The sequence below is a fragment of the Bos indicus genome, chromosome 1 (genome assembly GCF_029378745.1).
Source record: "Bos indicus isolate NIAB-ARS_2022 breed Sahiwal x Tharparkar chromosome 1, NIAB-ARS_B.indTharparkar_mat_pri_1.0, whole genome shotgun sequence".
NCBI classification, from domain to species: domain Eukaryota; kingdom Metazoa; phylum Chordata; class Mammalia; order Artiodactyla; family Bovidae; genus Bos; species Bos indicus.
In genome coordinates this window covers 133,148,793-133,165,228 of record NC_091760.1, presented here as the reverse complement: position 1 = coordinate 133,165,228, position 16,436 = coordinate 133,148,793, and the positions used below count along the sequence as shown (strand labels likewise).

At 35.5% G+C, this 16,436-nt stretch overlaps 1 protein-coding gene across 5 annotated transcripts in view; it reads right to left on the bottom strand.

The window, feature by feature from the left end:
• The window catches only part of STAG1 (STAG1 cohesin complex component), a 509,253-nt gene that overhangs the window by 164,723 nt on the left and 328,094 nt on the right, over positions 1-16,436 (bottom strand). For all 5 annotated transcript variants that reach the window (XM_070770514.1, XM_070770470.1, XM_070770576.1 and 2 more), the window contains 2 exons: positions 2,334-2,485; positions 274-347 (listed from right to left, as the gene is read on the bottom strand). In XM_070770514.1, coding sequence (XP_070626615.1) covers positions 274-347; positions 2,334-2,485 — 226 coding nt within the window. The remainder of the gene's footprint in view (positions 1-273; positions 348-2,333; positions 2,486-16,436) is intronic.

The following is a 16,436-nucleotide window of genomic DNA, read 5'->3' as shown; positions in this document are numbered from 1 at the left end:
GTTATTAATTAAAATGAAATTAGTACAAACCCAAGTACAAAGGAAGTCTCTAACAGTATATATTCTGAATCTGGAAGAACGTGTCGATGACAGCTGTGGTACAATTTTGACCACAGTTAGTAGCATGACATTTATTTAGCTTTCATATACAATGGTGCTTTCTAGCTAACAAAACAAGTAATTAAAGAGTTTATGTTTTTATAATTGAGTAGGACTACAAAGAAGCTACAAATTAAGTTAAAAATCTTCTAAATGATTTTTAAAATCCCTTACCGGTATCTATGAACAAATATACCCTTAAAAATAGAGTTCATCATATTTTCGATTTCATCCTGATTTTCTTGTAGCTGAAATGAGAAATAAATATAAATTAAAATACTAATAATTTTATTTGAAATAAAGAGTTCCAATCATTTTAAATTCATGATTATTCTCATTCTGTGTAATTTTCAATCCTTTTTCTTAAGTATTGTGCAACAGATGTCTTAAATTACCAGGATCCTTTCATTTTTTTCTACAGCTTTACTACATTGGCTTAGAACCTCTTTCTGTCTCTCTCAACATGTATTAATGGAGAAGGAAATGGCAACCCACTCCAGTGTTCTTGCCTGGAGAATCCCAGGGACGGGGGAGCCTGGTAGGCTGCCATCTATGGGGTCACACAGAATCAGACACGACTGAAGTGACTTAGAAGCAGCAACATGTATTACACAATGACTAAAAAATAGTGGTATGGTTTAAGTGTGACCAGATGCCTATCACAAAATATTATTTGCTTTGGGAATAGGCCTCAACTTATATACCTCTCCTGTCCAAACCAGGTCCCCTGCTTCGTTTTACTTTTCTCAGTAACAGATAATTCTTGATTATTACATTTGCCATTGTATGGGAACGTTCCTATTTCACCTAAAGTACCCATTAGCCTCAAAGTAAGTGTAGGTCAAATTCCCAATAAAGGAGGAATACAAGGCAGCAAGCATCTCAGCCATTAGTGATGAAATGCAGCAACAAAATGAATACTATAGAAAAGAGATGAAGAAATTTCAGGCATTACTACTCACTGAAGTTAAAATCTGAGTTCAAATATTACTCAAAAGGAATAAAACCAGTGATACAAAAAGTACATTCAATACTATGACAATAAAATACCTTCAGATATCCTCTTTTGCTATATGCTTTATTTTCAGTTTTACTGAAATAAGTTTGGGAGAATAATTATTGAAACTTAGTTTAAATTTACTTTTGCTACCTTTATTATACAAAAACTTAATAATTTATATAAAAGGTATACAGTTTGGTTAGCAGGACTTACTAAAGAACAATTCCAAAACTTACAATTATTTCTAGTATGGAATGTGCTGTGAGTTGTATTGTGTTCCTCAAAACTTCATATACAGAAGTCGTGACTCCTAGACCTCAAACCTTATTTGGAAATATGGTTGTAGCAGATGTAATTAGTTAACTTGGAGTCATAATGGAGTAGGATGGACCTCAAATCTAATTGACTGCTGTCTCCTTTTTATAAGGAGAAACTTAGAGACACATACAGTGAGAAGGCCATGTGAAGATTAGAGTTACCATTTACTTTCTTTTTTTGTTTTTTTTTTTGAAAAATTAATATTTAATAACAATGTAAAAATCATTTTATGTATATCCTTTACTTTCTAGCCTACACAACTGTGAGACAATAAATTTCTGTCCGAAAGAAAAATCAGTTTGTGGTATCTGCTGTAGCAGCCTTAGCCCTCCAATACATCATAGACTATGATTTAATCAATCATAAGTTTGTTCCCTCTTATTGCCAGTTATAACCCAGTATTTGTTGACAGCGATGTGTTTATAGCACTGAGATACTTTTCTTTTTTCAAGGTAAAACAGAGATTAATACTGTACATCTAAAATTTTATTTCTGATTGGATGAAAAAATGTTGCCTATAAAAATCTAGTTTAAAATCATTTTCAACCCATATATGAAACCTTCACTATAAAATTGGGGCCAATCTTATTTTTTTTTTTAATTCACAGAAATGTCTCATACACCACAAATACACAGTCTTTGGCTTTCTTGTGGAATGCAACTTTGCTGGCCCCTACTTTTGATGTTAGTATTTACTGTGCTTTCTGGTTTCATAGCTTGATAATCTCTCTGAGTTATCTAATTCTCAGACTACCTTCTTTCTAAACAGGGTTGTTTTGTGATACTCTTCTGCCATCACACTGCACTCAGATAACCACTGGCTGGAATCAAATGCCAGATTCATTTGAAAACTTTGGGATCAAACAATGTACCTTTAAAAGACAAATTGAAGAATCTCAGTTACTGTGAAACTTACCTCTTTACGTTTTTGAAGTAGTAACTCCAACCTTTCATTGGCTCTCTTCCCAATCATTTTATTTCTCTCAGCTTCATATTGTCTCTGTGTATTATCCTGATGAATACTGAGGTTTAAGGCAACATTCACCAGAGCAGTCATGAGCTTCATGGCTAAGAAATAAAGGAAGATTATAGTATTCACCTGTGAATCAGAACTTCAAAAGTTTACAATTTTGTAACAGAAATGGATGATGGAAGGAAACTAGTCAACTTCTATGTTTGATAATCTAGGCATAATTAAAATAAAAAGAAAAATTGTTTTATGGAAATAAAATCATTTTAGTCTGCAAAAATTTTCTCTGTCTCAGTGTCCCTATAAGCTTGGCTTATTAATATTCCTATGAAAACCAGACTCATCCTGGGAGTTCTCTAGTGGTGCAGGGGCTAGGAATTGGCACTTTCACTGCCATGGCCTTGAATTCAATTCCTGGTTGGGGAACTAAGATCCTATAAGCTGCATGGTGCAGACACAAAGAACTAACAATAACAAAAAATAATCCCAAACCCAAACACCACCCCTACCCCCGCAACTGACTCATTCTAATTATCACCATGAAGAACTTAAACAGTATCTTCAACAACTCCTTTCCCTCACCTTCACACATACACAAATCTAAGTGTGTGCGTGTGTGCTCTCACTTCAGTCGTGTCCAGCTCTTTGCAACCCTACAGACTGTAGCCCACCAGGCTCCTCTGTCCACGGGATTCTTCAGGCAAGAATACTAACCAAGCCTTTCAGACCTCACTTCTGGCTACCAGTTCTGTGCATACAATTGCTTCCTTAATATCTGTGCTTAGATGCCTCAAAGGTGTCTCAGCTGTGTACAATCAATTTATGACTTTTATTACCATAGATGGTTCTTTCCCTGTGTTCCTCACCTCAGTGAATGGCATAACTTTTGATTCCTGAAAAATGGACTGAACCTATGAAACACATTAAATTCATCAAAAACATATTTTGTGAATTTCTGATTGATCTATTTTCCCCACAGTGTTCATGTACTTTTAAACATTCACCTGTGTTCATAAATCTATTTAAATATTTTCAAACTTCTGTTTCAAATCCTCTGAGGAACAGGTATGACACAATACTTAATCTTTTGTCTATTCCTATTCAGTTTCATCATTTAGATGCTGAGAGTATAGGAAAATCCGTTAAAGGAACGGAAGAACTTGTGATGGAAAAATAATCTCCCCTTTTTTCCCTTTAGTTTACTTATCTGCAATGAATGCTCAGTTACTACTGAGTGTTTTGGAAGAACCAATACAAATATATAAATAATTAAATGAGCCTGCATTTCTTTTAAAACTTCCGAAATTTCCTTTAATTACACATAAACATATATACATAATGCTCTATCTATACCTTTCTATTCATACACACACACACACACACACACACACACACACGTGTTATTCTGAAACTCTATCTACGTTTTGGATACTATCAATTGATACTGCCCTCAAACCAAAATATTAACACAAAAATCCTAAAAAAAAAAAAAAAAATGCATTTAAGTTAGTGAGCACTTTGAAATGCATTTAAATGTTTCTTTTTTCTTGAGATACAACATCTAAATATAATATATTGAGAAATCTTGTGTTTCAAAATATAGGCTAGTGATTTGACAGCATTTTACACATTGTCAGTAGAATACCTCTGAAAGCTAAAAGTACTTTTAAAATTAACCTGTATAAAAAAGAATAGCTCAAAGACAGAATTGATCAGGGGCATTCAAACTGCCTAAGTCAAGAATAACTTTTCTTTTAGGGATAATATTTTAAGGGAGTTTGTCCTAAGCATACAAAGTCATACCCAAATGGAGCTTAATTCTGTTTATACTTCTAGACTTCTAAAATAAAATGACTTGAAGATCAAGGAGTTGGAAAGCATTTAAATTTCCACCAACTCTGTCTGGAATTAATCAGTGGAAGCTGAGACATTAATGCTCTTGAACTTAACCGTGTTTTGTTGTGTTATATCGCCTTGCGAACCCAGATCCCAAACTCCCCAACTGGCAGTTGTGTAATGACCCTTCTCATACTCTAGGTATATATCAACAGCAAAATATATCAACATACTAAAACAGAAGAAATGTAAAATAATCAGTATATTTTCAGAAATATATTAGATATGATAATGCAGTATTTAATGTGTATGAGTATGTAAAATTTCAACTTCACTGAAATTTTCACCTTAAATACCAAAATACAAGCAAATACAGCTAGTGAAGAAGACTCCTAATTTAACAATATAGGTACAATAATGGGGACTGTGATAGGGATGGAGTCCCCTGAAAAAAGACTCATTCCTGCATAAAGTGAGCATGAATTACAATTTACTGGTATTATTAAAAGAATTTTATAAAATAATAATCCTACAGGAATTCAACCTGGTCTATGATATGGACTTTGAAAGTATCTTCTCTTTGCTTACCAAAGTGAATATTTCATTTAGCATTCACATTTTAAAGGTTAGCTATGGAATGACAAACTTGTTCTATTGCTGTACTACTAAAAGTGTGCTGGCTTGTTACCAGTTCAGTAAAGTATAAATTTGTTCATACATGATCTGGTTTGGCTTCTTGTGCTTCTGTTAAAGTCATAACAAGAACATGCTCTGGAGAGCTGCTGATTCCAGAAGAGAGAAATTTTGAGCACTTTTAATCGAAATTACAGCTTGGAGTCAAAACACACTTGCAGCCTAGAGTCTAGCCAGCTAATCCCTATTTAGTCCACAGAGACTTCCAAGAAAAATTATAAATTTATTAGCGAGAAAAATAAACGTTTCTCGTTGTAAAAAAAAAAAGTATAAATTTGAAAGTTTTTAGAAATTTTTATAACAATCTGACAGAAAATCTTATATATATTGAGTCTATTAACAAAATGACATTAAGAATATAATGTAAAAACTAGTCTTTTGCCACAAAAAATACTTATTTAGTGCTTCCCACTCATCTGCCAATCCGGAATAAGCACTGTTCTGAGTATTAGAAGCTGAAAAGTAAATGAGACAGTATCTGCGTCCATAAATTTACTGTCTAGTGAGGAGAAGGCAAAGTATCAATAGATAATATAAAATAAAAACTATATCAGTTAAATAAAAATAAAATATGGTTAGAAAGAAAAATAAAGTATGGTAAAAAGGACAGAACACAATTGCACTCGTTTCATGTGCCAGCAAGGTAATGTGCAAAATTCTTTGACTATGCCAAAGCCTTTGACTGTGTGGATCATAATCAACTGTGGAAAATTCTGAAAGAGATAGGAATACCAGACCACCTGACCTGCCTCTTGAGAAACCTATTTGCAGGTCAGGAAGCAACAGTTAGAACTGTACATGGAACAACAGACTGGTTCCAAATAGGGAAAGGAGTACGTCAAGACTATATTGTCACCATGCTTATTTAACTTATATGCAGAGTACATCATGAGAAATGCTGGGCTGGATGAAGCACATGCTGGAATCAAGACTGCCAGGAGAAATATCAATAAACTCAGGCATGCAGATGACACCAGCCTTATGGCAGAAAGTGAAGAACTAAAGAGCCTCTTGATGAAAGTGAAAGAGGGGAGTGAGAAAGTTTGCTTAAAGCTCAACAGTCAGAAAACAAAGATCGTGGCATTTGGTCCCATCACTTCACAGCAAATAGATGGAGAAACCGTGGAAAAGGTTGCAGACTTTATATTTTTGGGCTTGAAAATCACTGCAGATGGTGACTGCAGCCAGGAAATTAAAAGACACTTACTCCTTGGAAGGAAAGTTATGACCAACCTAGACAGCATATTAAAAAGCAGAGACATTACTTTGCCAACAAAGGTCCATCTAGTCAAGGCTATGGTTTTTACAGTAGTCATGTATGGATGTGAGAGTTAGACTATAAAGAAAGCTGAGCACCAAAGAATTGATGCTTTTGAACTGTGGTGTCGGAGAAGACTCTTGAGAGTCTCTTGGACTGCAAGGAGATCCAACCAGTCCATCCTAAAGGAGAGCAGTCCTGGGTGTTCATTGGAAGGACTGATGCTGAAGCTGAAACTCCAATACTTTGACCACCTGATGCAAAGAGCTGACTCATTGGGAAAGACCCTGATGCTGGGAAAGATTGAAGGCATGAGGAGAAGGGGATGACAGAGGATGAGATGGTTGGATGGCTTCACCGACTCAATGGATCTGAGTTTGAGTAAACTCCAGGAGTTGGTGATGGACGGGGAGGTCTGGTGTGCTGCAGTCCATGGGGTCACAAAGAGCTGGACACGACTGAGTGACTGAACTGAACAGCAGCTTCAACAGTACATAAACCAAGAAATTACAGAAAAAAAGCTGGATTCAGAAAAGGTAAAGGAACCAGAGATCAAATTGCCAACATTCGTTGCATCATAGAAAAACCAAGGGAATTTCAGAAAAACATCTACTTCATTGACTACACTAAAGCCTTTGACTGTGTGGATCAGAACAAACTGGAAAATTCTTAAAGAGATGTGAATACCAAACCACCTTACTTGCCTCCTGAGAAACCTGTATGCAGGTCAAGAAGCAACAGTTAGAACTGGACTAATTAGATTAGATTAGAATCAACAATTGTGAACTGACCAGTTCAAAATTGGTAAAGGAATACGTCAAGGCTATATATTATCACCCTGCTTATTTAACTTGTAAACTAAGTATATTGTGCAGATTGCCAGGAGAAATATCAATAACCTCAGATATGTAGATAACACCATACTAATGGCAGAAAGGGAAGAGGAACTAAAGAGCCTCTTGATGAATTTGAAGGAGAGTGAAAAAGCTGGCTTAAAACTCAACATTCAAAAAACAAAGATCATGGTATCCGGTCCCATCACTTCATGGCAAACAGATGGGGAAGAATGGAATGGAAAAATAGTGACAGACTATTTTCTTGGGCTCCAAAATCACTGTGGACAGTGACTGCAGCCATGAAATTAAAAGACACTTGCTCCTTGGAAGAAAAGGTATGACAAACCTGGACAGTATATTAAAAAGCAGACACATTACTTTCGACTAAGGTATGTGTAGTCAAAGCTACGGTTTTTCCAGCAGTCATGTATAGATAGTCATGTATAGAGAGCTGGACCATAAAGAAGGCTGAGTGCCAAAGAATTGATGCTTTCAAACTTTGGTGCTAGAGAAGATTCTTGAGAGACCCTTGGATAACAAGGAGTTCAAACCAGTCAATCCTAAAGGAAATCAATCCTGGATATTCACTGGAAAGATGAATGCTGACGCTCCAATACTTGGGCCACCTGACGTGAAGAGCCAATTCACTGGAAAAGACCCTGATCCTGGGAAAGACTGATGGCAGGAGGAGAAGGGGGCAACAGAGGATGAGATGATTGGATGGCATCATCAATTCAATGAACATAAGTTTGAGCAAACTCCTGGAGACAGGAAAGGACAGGGAAGCCTAGTGTGCTGCAGTTCATGGGGTCACAAAGAGTTGGACATGAATGAGCAACTGAAAAACAACAAGAAAGGACAGAGAGCAAACAGGCTGGTTAGGCTTCACCGAAGGGCTCACAATTAAGCATAAACTGAGGCGATGAACATGATTCTGTAACAGAATTGTGTCCCAGGGAGAAGGAATAAAAAGTGCAAAGGTTATGAGGTAAACTGTTCATAAAAAGAGCAACATTTGTTCTCTCTTATCCAATTAAAGTTTCTTTTCTAGAAAAAAAAAAAAAAGAGCAACATATTTAGTGTGGCTGAAGCACAGAAATAGGCAAGAGACAGGCTGAGGAGGAAATGAAAAGGCCAGGTTGCAAGAGTTTTACTAGGAACTAGTTAGAACACACGGAGAAGGCAATGGCACCCCACTCCAGTACTCTTGCCTGGAAAATCCCATGGATGGAGGAGCCTGGTAGGCTGCAGTCCATGGGGTCGCTGAGGGTCGGACACGACTGAGCGACTTCACTTTCACTTTCATGCATTGGAGAAGGAAATGGCAACCCACTTCAGTGTTCTTGCCTGGAGAATCCCATGGATGGAGGAGCCTGGTGGGCTTCTGTCTATGGGGTCGCACAGAGTCGGACACAACTGAAGCGACTTAGCAGCAGCAGCAGCAGTTAGAACACAAGAATGAAATCTAAATGAGATACGAACGACTCACTGGAAATTTTGGTGTGGGTGAGAAATAGCCCGATTTATATTTTAAAATACTGTGTGAACATTTATAGAAGAGTAAAAGTGGAAGAAGGAAGACCAAATAGAACACTGAAAAAGAGCTGCACATATTTTGTCAAAACCTTATTGATTCTCAAGTTTTTGGCCTTAAGCAACTCAGTAAAGCAATTCTGGCTTTGATTAGAGTGGCAGCAAGAGGTAGAGAGAAAATCACATCTGAAATATATTTCCAAGGTAAAGCTGAAAGAATATGATAATATAGGAAATTAGAGAAACAGCAAATGCAAGGGAAATTGGAAAGTCTTGTGCTTGTTAGGTATCTAAGTGGAAATGGGGCTTTCCAGATGGCTCAATGGTAAAGAACCCGCCTGCTAATGCAGAAGGTGCAGATTCGATCCCCGGGTTAGGAAGATCACCTGGAGAACGAAATTTCAACATGTTCTAGTAGTCCTGCCTGGAAATCCCATGGACAGAGGAGCCTGGTGGGCCTCAGTCCATGGGACTGCAAAAGGAGTTGGACACGACTTATCAACTAAACAACAAGTGGAGATGGTTAACAGATATACATCATCATCAAAATACTAGTTTCTAAAGCCATTAAACTGGATGTCATATTGATTCAATGGACTTCAATTTAGTCACTGGAAACAAATGAGGCATGATTTGTATGCTGAAAAGAAGTCTACCAAGACACTTGTTAATGGAGGAAAAAAAGATGATTGTCAGTGTGTATATTATATTATCATTTATACATAAAGAAGGAATGCATTATTTACTATTATATGCCAGTCAGTCTTCTAAGCTCTTTACACACTTATTCATTTGTACCTCACAACTCTTTCAAGTACTATTATTATTTCTTTTTTATATAAGAGAAACCTGAGACACAGATTAAAGATTTGGAAATTACACAGCTAGTAGCTGGCAGAGATATAATTTGATTGCAGCCATCATGTTTCACAGTCTAAGCTTTTAACCACTATACCATACTGCCTCTCACTGAATATGCATTTGCTATCATATTCATAAAATATCACTGGAAAGATGTACTAGAAACAGGAAACTCTGGATGCATTCAGAGAAGATAATTTGTTGCCTGAGAGCCACGGGTAGGAGAGTGACATTTCACCATATAACATTTTTAAATCTGAAATTTTAAATCAAATGACAGCATTACTCTCCTACCATAATTAATTTTTAGTAGAAATAATAAAAACATGGAATTTGTTTTCACTTTACTCACTGAGAAGTGAATAAAGATATAAAAAAATGAAAATATCTTTAGATTGAGTCCTGAGATAATTCAGTATTTACAGTTTAGCTTTCTAAGACCCATCAAAATAGCATTTTAAGAAGGAAGAAGTAGCTATGTCTTTCAAGAAAGAGAAAGGTAACAATGGAACTGCCCAGTGATTAGGACGCTAAGAAGGTAACTGCCGACCTCAACAAGAGCAAAGGCAGTGAAGAGGTAGAGATAAAAACCCTACTGGAGTGGGTTTAAAGAGAGTAAGAGGAGAGTGAGTAGAGACAATAAACAGAAATAATTCTTTGATATTTGAAAAGGAGAAAAGGAGAAAAATAGGAATGTAGCTAAGGACCATGTGGAAACAAGGGATGGTGGGATGGTCAGTCTTAGGTATCAACTTGGCCAGGCTATCAGTTCAGTTCAGTCACTCAGTTGTGTCCAGCTCTTTGCGACCCCATGAACTGTACCACGCCAGGGCTCCCTGTCTATCACCAATTCCCAGAGTCCACCCAAACCCACGTCCATTGTGTTGATGACGCCATCCAACCATCTCATCCTCTGTCGTCCCCTTCTCCTCCTGCCCTCAGTCTTTCCCAGCATCAGGGTCTTTTCCAATGAGTCATCTCTTCGCATCAGGTGGCCAAAGTATTGGAGTTTCAGCTTCAACATCAGTCCTTCCAATGAACACCCAGGACTGATCTCCTTCAGAATGGACTGGTTGGATCTCCTTGCAGTCCAAGGGACTCTCAGGAGTCTTCTCCAACACCACAGTTCAAAAGCATCAATTCTTCAGCACTCAGCTTTCTTTATAGTCCAACTCTCACATCCATACATGACTATTGGAAAAAACATAGCCTTGACTAGATGGACCTTTGTTGGCAAAGTAATGTCTCTGCTTTTGAATATGCTGTCCAGGTTGGTCATAACTTTGCTTCCAAGGAGTAAGCGTCTTTTAATTTCATGGCTGTAATCACCATCTGCAGTGATTTTGGAGCCCAGAAAAATAAAGTCAGACACTGCTTTCTGGCTAGGCTATGGTATCCAATTATTTAATCAAACAGTAATCCAGGTGTTACTGTGAAGCCATTTTGTAGATAAAATTAACATCTATAAGTAAAGGAGACTACCCGCAATAATGTGGTGGCCTCATCCAATCAGCTGAATGCCTTACGAGCAAAATCAGAGGGGTTCAGGAGAAGCAATTTCTCGTTCAAGACTGTACAACTCCTGCCTAAGTTTCTGGCCTGCAGGTCTGCCCTACAGATTTTAAAATAGCAGATTCAAAACTGTGTGTGTCATTCACTAAAATAAATCCTCCTCTCTCCAAATATATATATATATATATATATATGTACACACACATACACACACAACATAGCTTAATGGTTATATTATGCAAATAAGTAAGCAAGTAACAAAGTATATTTTCCAATGGTTCTGTTTCTGAAGAGCCCTAACTGATACAAAGTGTTTCTAAAAGATAAGGGCTGTTACAGCCTACAATATAATGATAAAGGGTGTGGGGGAAGTGAAGCCGGAAAGAGAAAAAACTTCTTGAGGTAGTGAACAGGGATTAGATCCACTGCACAAGTGCAAGGACTGATCTTAGCTAGACAGCACCCTCATAAGAGAAAACGCAGAGTATATGTGTATAGGTACAGCTAAAACAAGAAAATTTAATCCTTGAAGGATTGTATTCTGTTCCTATAATCAGCCAAGTGTGAAGAGGATAGCAGACATTACAGGTTTGAGAAGGTATGAAATAATATAATAAGAAAGGAATATCCATGGCATAAAATACTGTAATAGGATTGCTAGGTAGAAATGAGAGAAAAATTGTAGAAAGCCGAGTCATTATGTGTTTTTCTACACTCACTTTGAACTCCACTGGTGCAGTTATGGAGCAGGTGATAATATGAGGTTTTCCTAAGGGATATAATAGAGAGCAAGCAGGCAAGGATGTTACGGGTCCTTCATGAGAAGGACATGATTATAATTAATCTGGGTAACAGAATCTAAGCTAGGAAAGTGGAGGAAGTAAGGACATCAAGAGCACTAAACAAAGAGGATCAGGAATTTAACGGCCTAGTAGAGGAGAAGGCAATGGTACCCAACTCCAGTACTCTTGCCTGGAAAATCCCATAGACAGAGGAGCCTAGTAGGCTGCAGTCCATGGGGTCGCTAAGAGTCAGACACGACTGAGAGACTTCACTTTCATGCATTGGAGAAGGAAATGGCAGCCCACTTCCAGTATTCTTGCCTGGAGAATCCCAGGGACAGAGGAGCCTAGTGGGTTGCCATCTATGGGGTCGCACAGAGTCAGACATGACTGAAGGGACTTAGCAGCAGCAGCAGCAGAGGAAAAACAATACTGGAGCTGGGAACATATAAAACAAAAACAGGGACCAAAGGTATCAACAAATAGGATGGCTGAAATTAAGATTATGGACACTGGCCATTTAATCACTATTCAACAATTTACAATTATGTTTTCTTAAACATGAAAATGAAAACTAAAAATCTGCCCTTATATTTAGTGATACTTATTATACTTTTGAAAAATATTACTGCAAACTCTAAAACTGTTTGATAGTGGGACAAAACTAAATTTTAAAGAGAGATAAGATTATCTTCCTCTTTTAAAAATTGAAGTATCATTGATTTACCATGTTAGTTTCTAGTGTACAGGAAAGTGATTCAGCTATGCACATATATATTATATTCTTTTCCATAATGTTTTATTTTTACATATAAAATACATTATTTTACATATTTTTACATATAAAATATAGTATGTATTTTTACATACATATTTTACAAAATGTTTACAGGACAGTAAATATAATTCTCTGTGCTATACCAAACAACCTTATTGTTTATGTTTTATATACAGTAGCTTGTATCTGCAAATGTCAAACTCCTAATTTATCCCCCACCCTCATTCCCAATCATAAATTTCTTCTGTATGTGAGTCTGTTTCTGCTTTCTAAATAAGCTCATGTGCATCACATACCATATGTCTTTCTGATCACTAGGTCTACCCACGTTGCTGTAAATGGCATTACTTCATTATTTTTTTAAGGCTGAAGAGTATTCCATTGTAATCATGTTTCTTCGTTAGTTTTAAAAAACTTATTTAAAAAAAAAAAGGTTTACAAGCTTCCACTTTACAAAGAATACTTAATAAATCTTTGTCTCTTAAAAACCCAACCAAAATAATGAGAAAACAATTTTCATCCCCAATAAATCCAGAAAAACACTTGCAATGCCAAACCATAATATGTTAATATATGTATATGCAAAGCAGACAGATGAAGTATTCAAATCAAACTAAATGGTCAAAAAAGCTTGACAACTCTATTTAAAGAAAAAAGACAAAAACAAAACAGTTTTACTCTGTAGAACCCAGAAGCATTAAGGAATTGGAGAAGTACTGGCTTTTACAGAAGATGGAGTGAAGTAAGGTCTAAAAACAGGAGCATTTCAAAGTCTGTATAATAAACAATTAAATCTCCACTTGAACCAAGGCAGTCATGTAATTCCTCCAACACAAACTCATCTTGGAAGTTAAAAAAGTTTATTCCCTAAAGAACATAGAGATTTGGATTCATCAGATACAGAGGAGGGATACATGTGAAGTGCAGAGTGCCCTGGGTGCTCCTTCACCCTGTATAACTCCCAAAAGGTAGATAGCAACCAGACCTGAGATTGAAAGATCCTTCTACAAAGGAGCTGAACTTTCCCAGGGAAAATAATTATCAACACCAACCCTTTATGGTTCATACTGAAAACGGTAAGTGACCACAGGACCACCCTACAATGATGGTCACCAAAAAGGTTAAAGTCATTGCCACTGCCTGTCAAACACAACACACACACACACACACACACAGGCAGGCAATCAGTTCTTTAGTGTCTCATTGTTAGCAATGATTAGAGAGCCAACAGATACTTAAGGAAAGCTTCCCATGAAAGACACTCATAAAAGAGAATTGAAAAAGAGGTCAGAATGGGGCACCAAAAAAACAAAAACAAAACTTCTGAGTAATAACACTGTCAACAAGATAAGAGAAAATGTTACACTCATGATAATGTTAAAAAACAACATGGAGAATGGAAAAGAACTCTTAGAATATTTAAAATGATAATGAAAATTACCTCAATAAAGTTGAAGAATACAAGCAAAGTGAACAAAAAGAGTAAGGAATGAAAACTAAAAGAGGAAATAACAAGAAACTTAGGACTGATTCAACAGATTAACATCCAAGTAAAATATATTCAGCAGAGAGTAATGAATGGGAAATTATACATCTGTATATATCTATATATATCAGGATATATCACCATGATATTTCATAAAATGAAGCTTCCACAGACAAGAAACAGGATCAGAATCATAAGTTTGAAAATGTACTGGAATTCTCAACAGCAATGCTGGAAACAAGACAAAAATTCTCAAGAAAATCTTAATGATGAATTCTGTACTGGGCCAAATAACATAAGAATATAATGTATTTCTCAGGCATGTAAAATCTAAAATATATACTTTTCCAATGCTCTTTTTCTCAAGAAGCTATCAAAAAACATGCTACCCAAAAAGAAGAGGCTAAATTTAAAAAAAAAAAAAAAAAAAAAACAACCCAAGGCAAAAGGTACGAGATCCAACAGAAGACAAAGGATCCAAATAATGGCAAAAAAGCTACGTTAGTTAAAGGACATCTAGATTTTAGAAGATTAGGCTGCTATATTAAACATAATTATAAAAATTTAAAGCACAGAAAACTCATTCTACAAAACTGATTATAATATCCTATTATTTGTTTAAAAATAAAAAAATCCTAATATATATGTATACGAGAAAAAAACTAAAAGGAAACACCAGCATGTCATGGCAAAATTAAGAAGTGGTATGATTATGGCTGATTTTTACTTTTGTATTTTTCTCCTTTTCTGAATTCGTTAAATTGTATGTGTAATTTTATATCTACAGAAAATGTTTACATGTGTAATATGAAAGCACTAATGGAAAATCTACAAGATTTTCTCAGTTTCTCTGCCCGCTTTAGAGTCAAACCAAGCAAGCTTTGTCATTCTATCATAATTATTACATCAGACACTTACTGAATGACCTGTATACGTGAAACATTTAACACAAATTCTTTCATTTAAGCCTCACAACACTCCTAATAAAATGGGACTATTCATATCAATATTATACAGATGAGGAAAGGCACCAAAGTTATGTAACTTGCCCAAGGTCACTAGGTTGACATAGAAAGGACATGCTTATAAAATTATTTTAAAAATCATAACTTCCTTACAAAAACTAGCTCCCCAAAGAAAACTGATTTTCATACCTGGTGATAGAAAATAAGAGATAATTTTAAGAAAATGATACTTCTTTATTACTCTAATTATCTATATTTACATTTTAAAGAGCAAATTACATTTAAAAAGTTTACTATATTTTATGTATACAGTTATATGATATATGGTGGCACTTGTAGATTTGGTCAATTATTGGGCATTAATCCTAGAATACCAGATGTCTACCATATAGAAATTCATATCCAATTTGGTTAAGAGTCATAAAATACTTACTGAATTTAATAAACAGAATTTGGCACTGAAGAGCCAAAAGACAAATAAAATGAAAGTACATACTATTAGTTTTCCTAATAATAGTTTTTTAAAGATCTGTTAATTTACATGTTTGTTTCTGATTTCCCCATCTATAATGTCTTCTATTACTAAAATAGTAGGTGTTCAATAAATTCTGAGGGAAAAAGAAGTGAATGAAGGGAAACACTGCAAATACGACTGGCTCTTTTTGTAATTACAGAATAATAGCATTAGTTTACTATATGTCAGGCACCATTCAAGCTTTCCTAATTTCCTTTAATGAGATAGTTATCAACATCTTTCCCATTCTGCATATGAAGAAAGTGAGGCCCAATAAATTATGGACTTGTCAAAATTACCCAATTAGTAAAATGCAGAAAAGGATATGTATTCAGACAATCTGGTTCAGAACCCATTCTATGAACCCTATATTATATGGTTTCAGCAACTGAAAGCCAAAGAAAAGATATCAATTTACTAAGATAAAATTATTTTTGTCTATGACAGGAGAACAAAGAAATTTCATATAGCTTGCCTTGCCTCAGTAAAAGTCCAGAGATGCTGACTTGGTAAAAAGTGCTAATTAATAACAAATCATATGTCAATATAAAAATCAATCATATACCAACACAATGATGTTAAACAATGAGATATAAAAGAAATGTTTACTTTCCCAAGAGTCTGAGAGGCACTCATTATTGTTAAATAGTGATAACCTTCCAGCATAATGAGGCCATCTATCATATGATGATTTTACCCATATTTTCTAATTTTTCCATAATTCATTTTAGAAAAAATAGAACAGAATCAATCAAGATGCTATTAATAAAATTCTGTACGGTTAATCCCTCTTTGTTCAAATTAGCATTTTTACCTTAGAAGCGAGAAATATCCATTATTAATCTATTTCTAATGTAGAAAATTATGTAGGTGAGAAAAAAGCAAAAAATAAAAAAGATAAGCCAACATTCAATTTCTAAAGTACTGTCAGAGACTATAACAGCAAATGACTGAGTATAATATAACTATAAATCTGAAAAATAGATCCTTTGAGA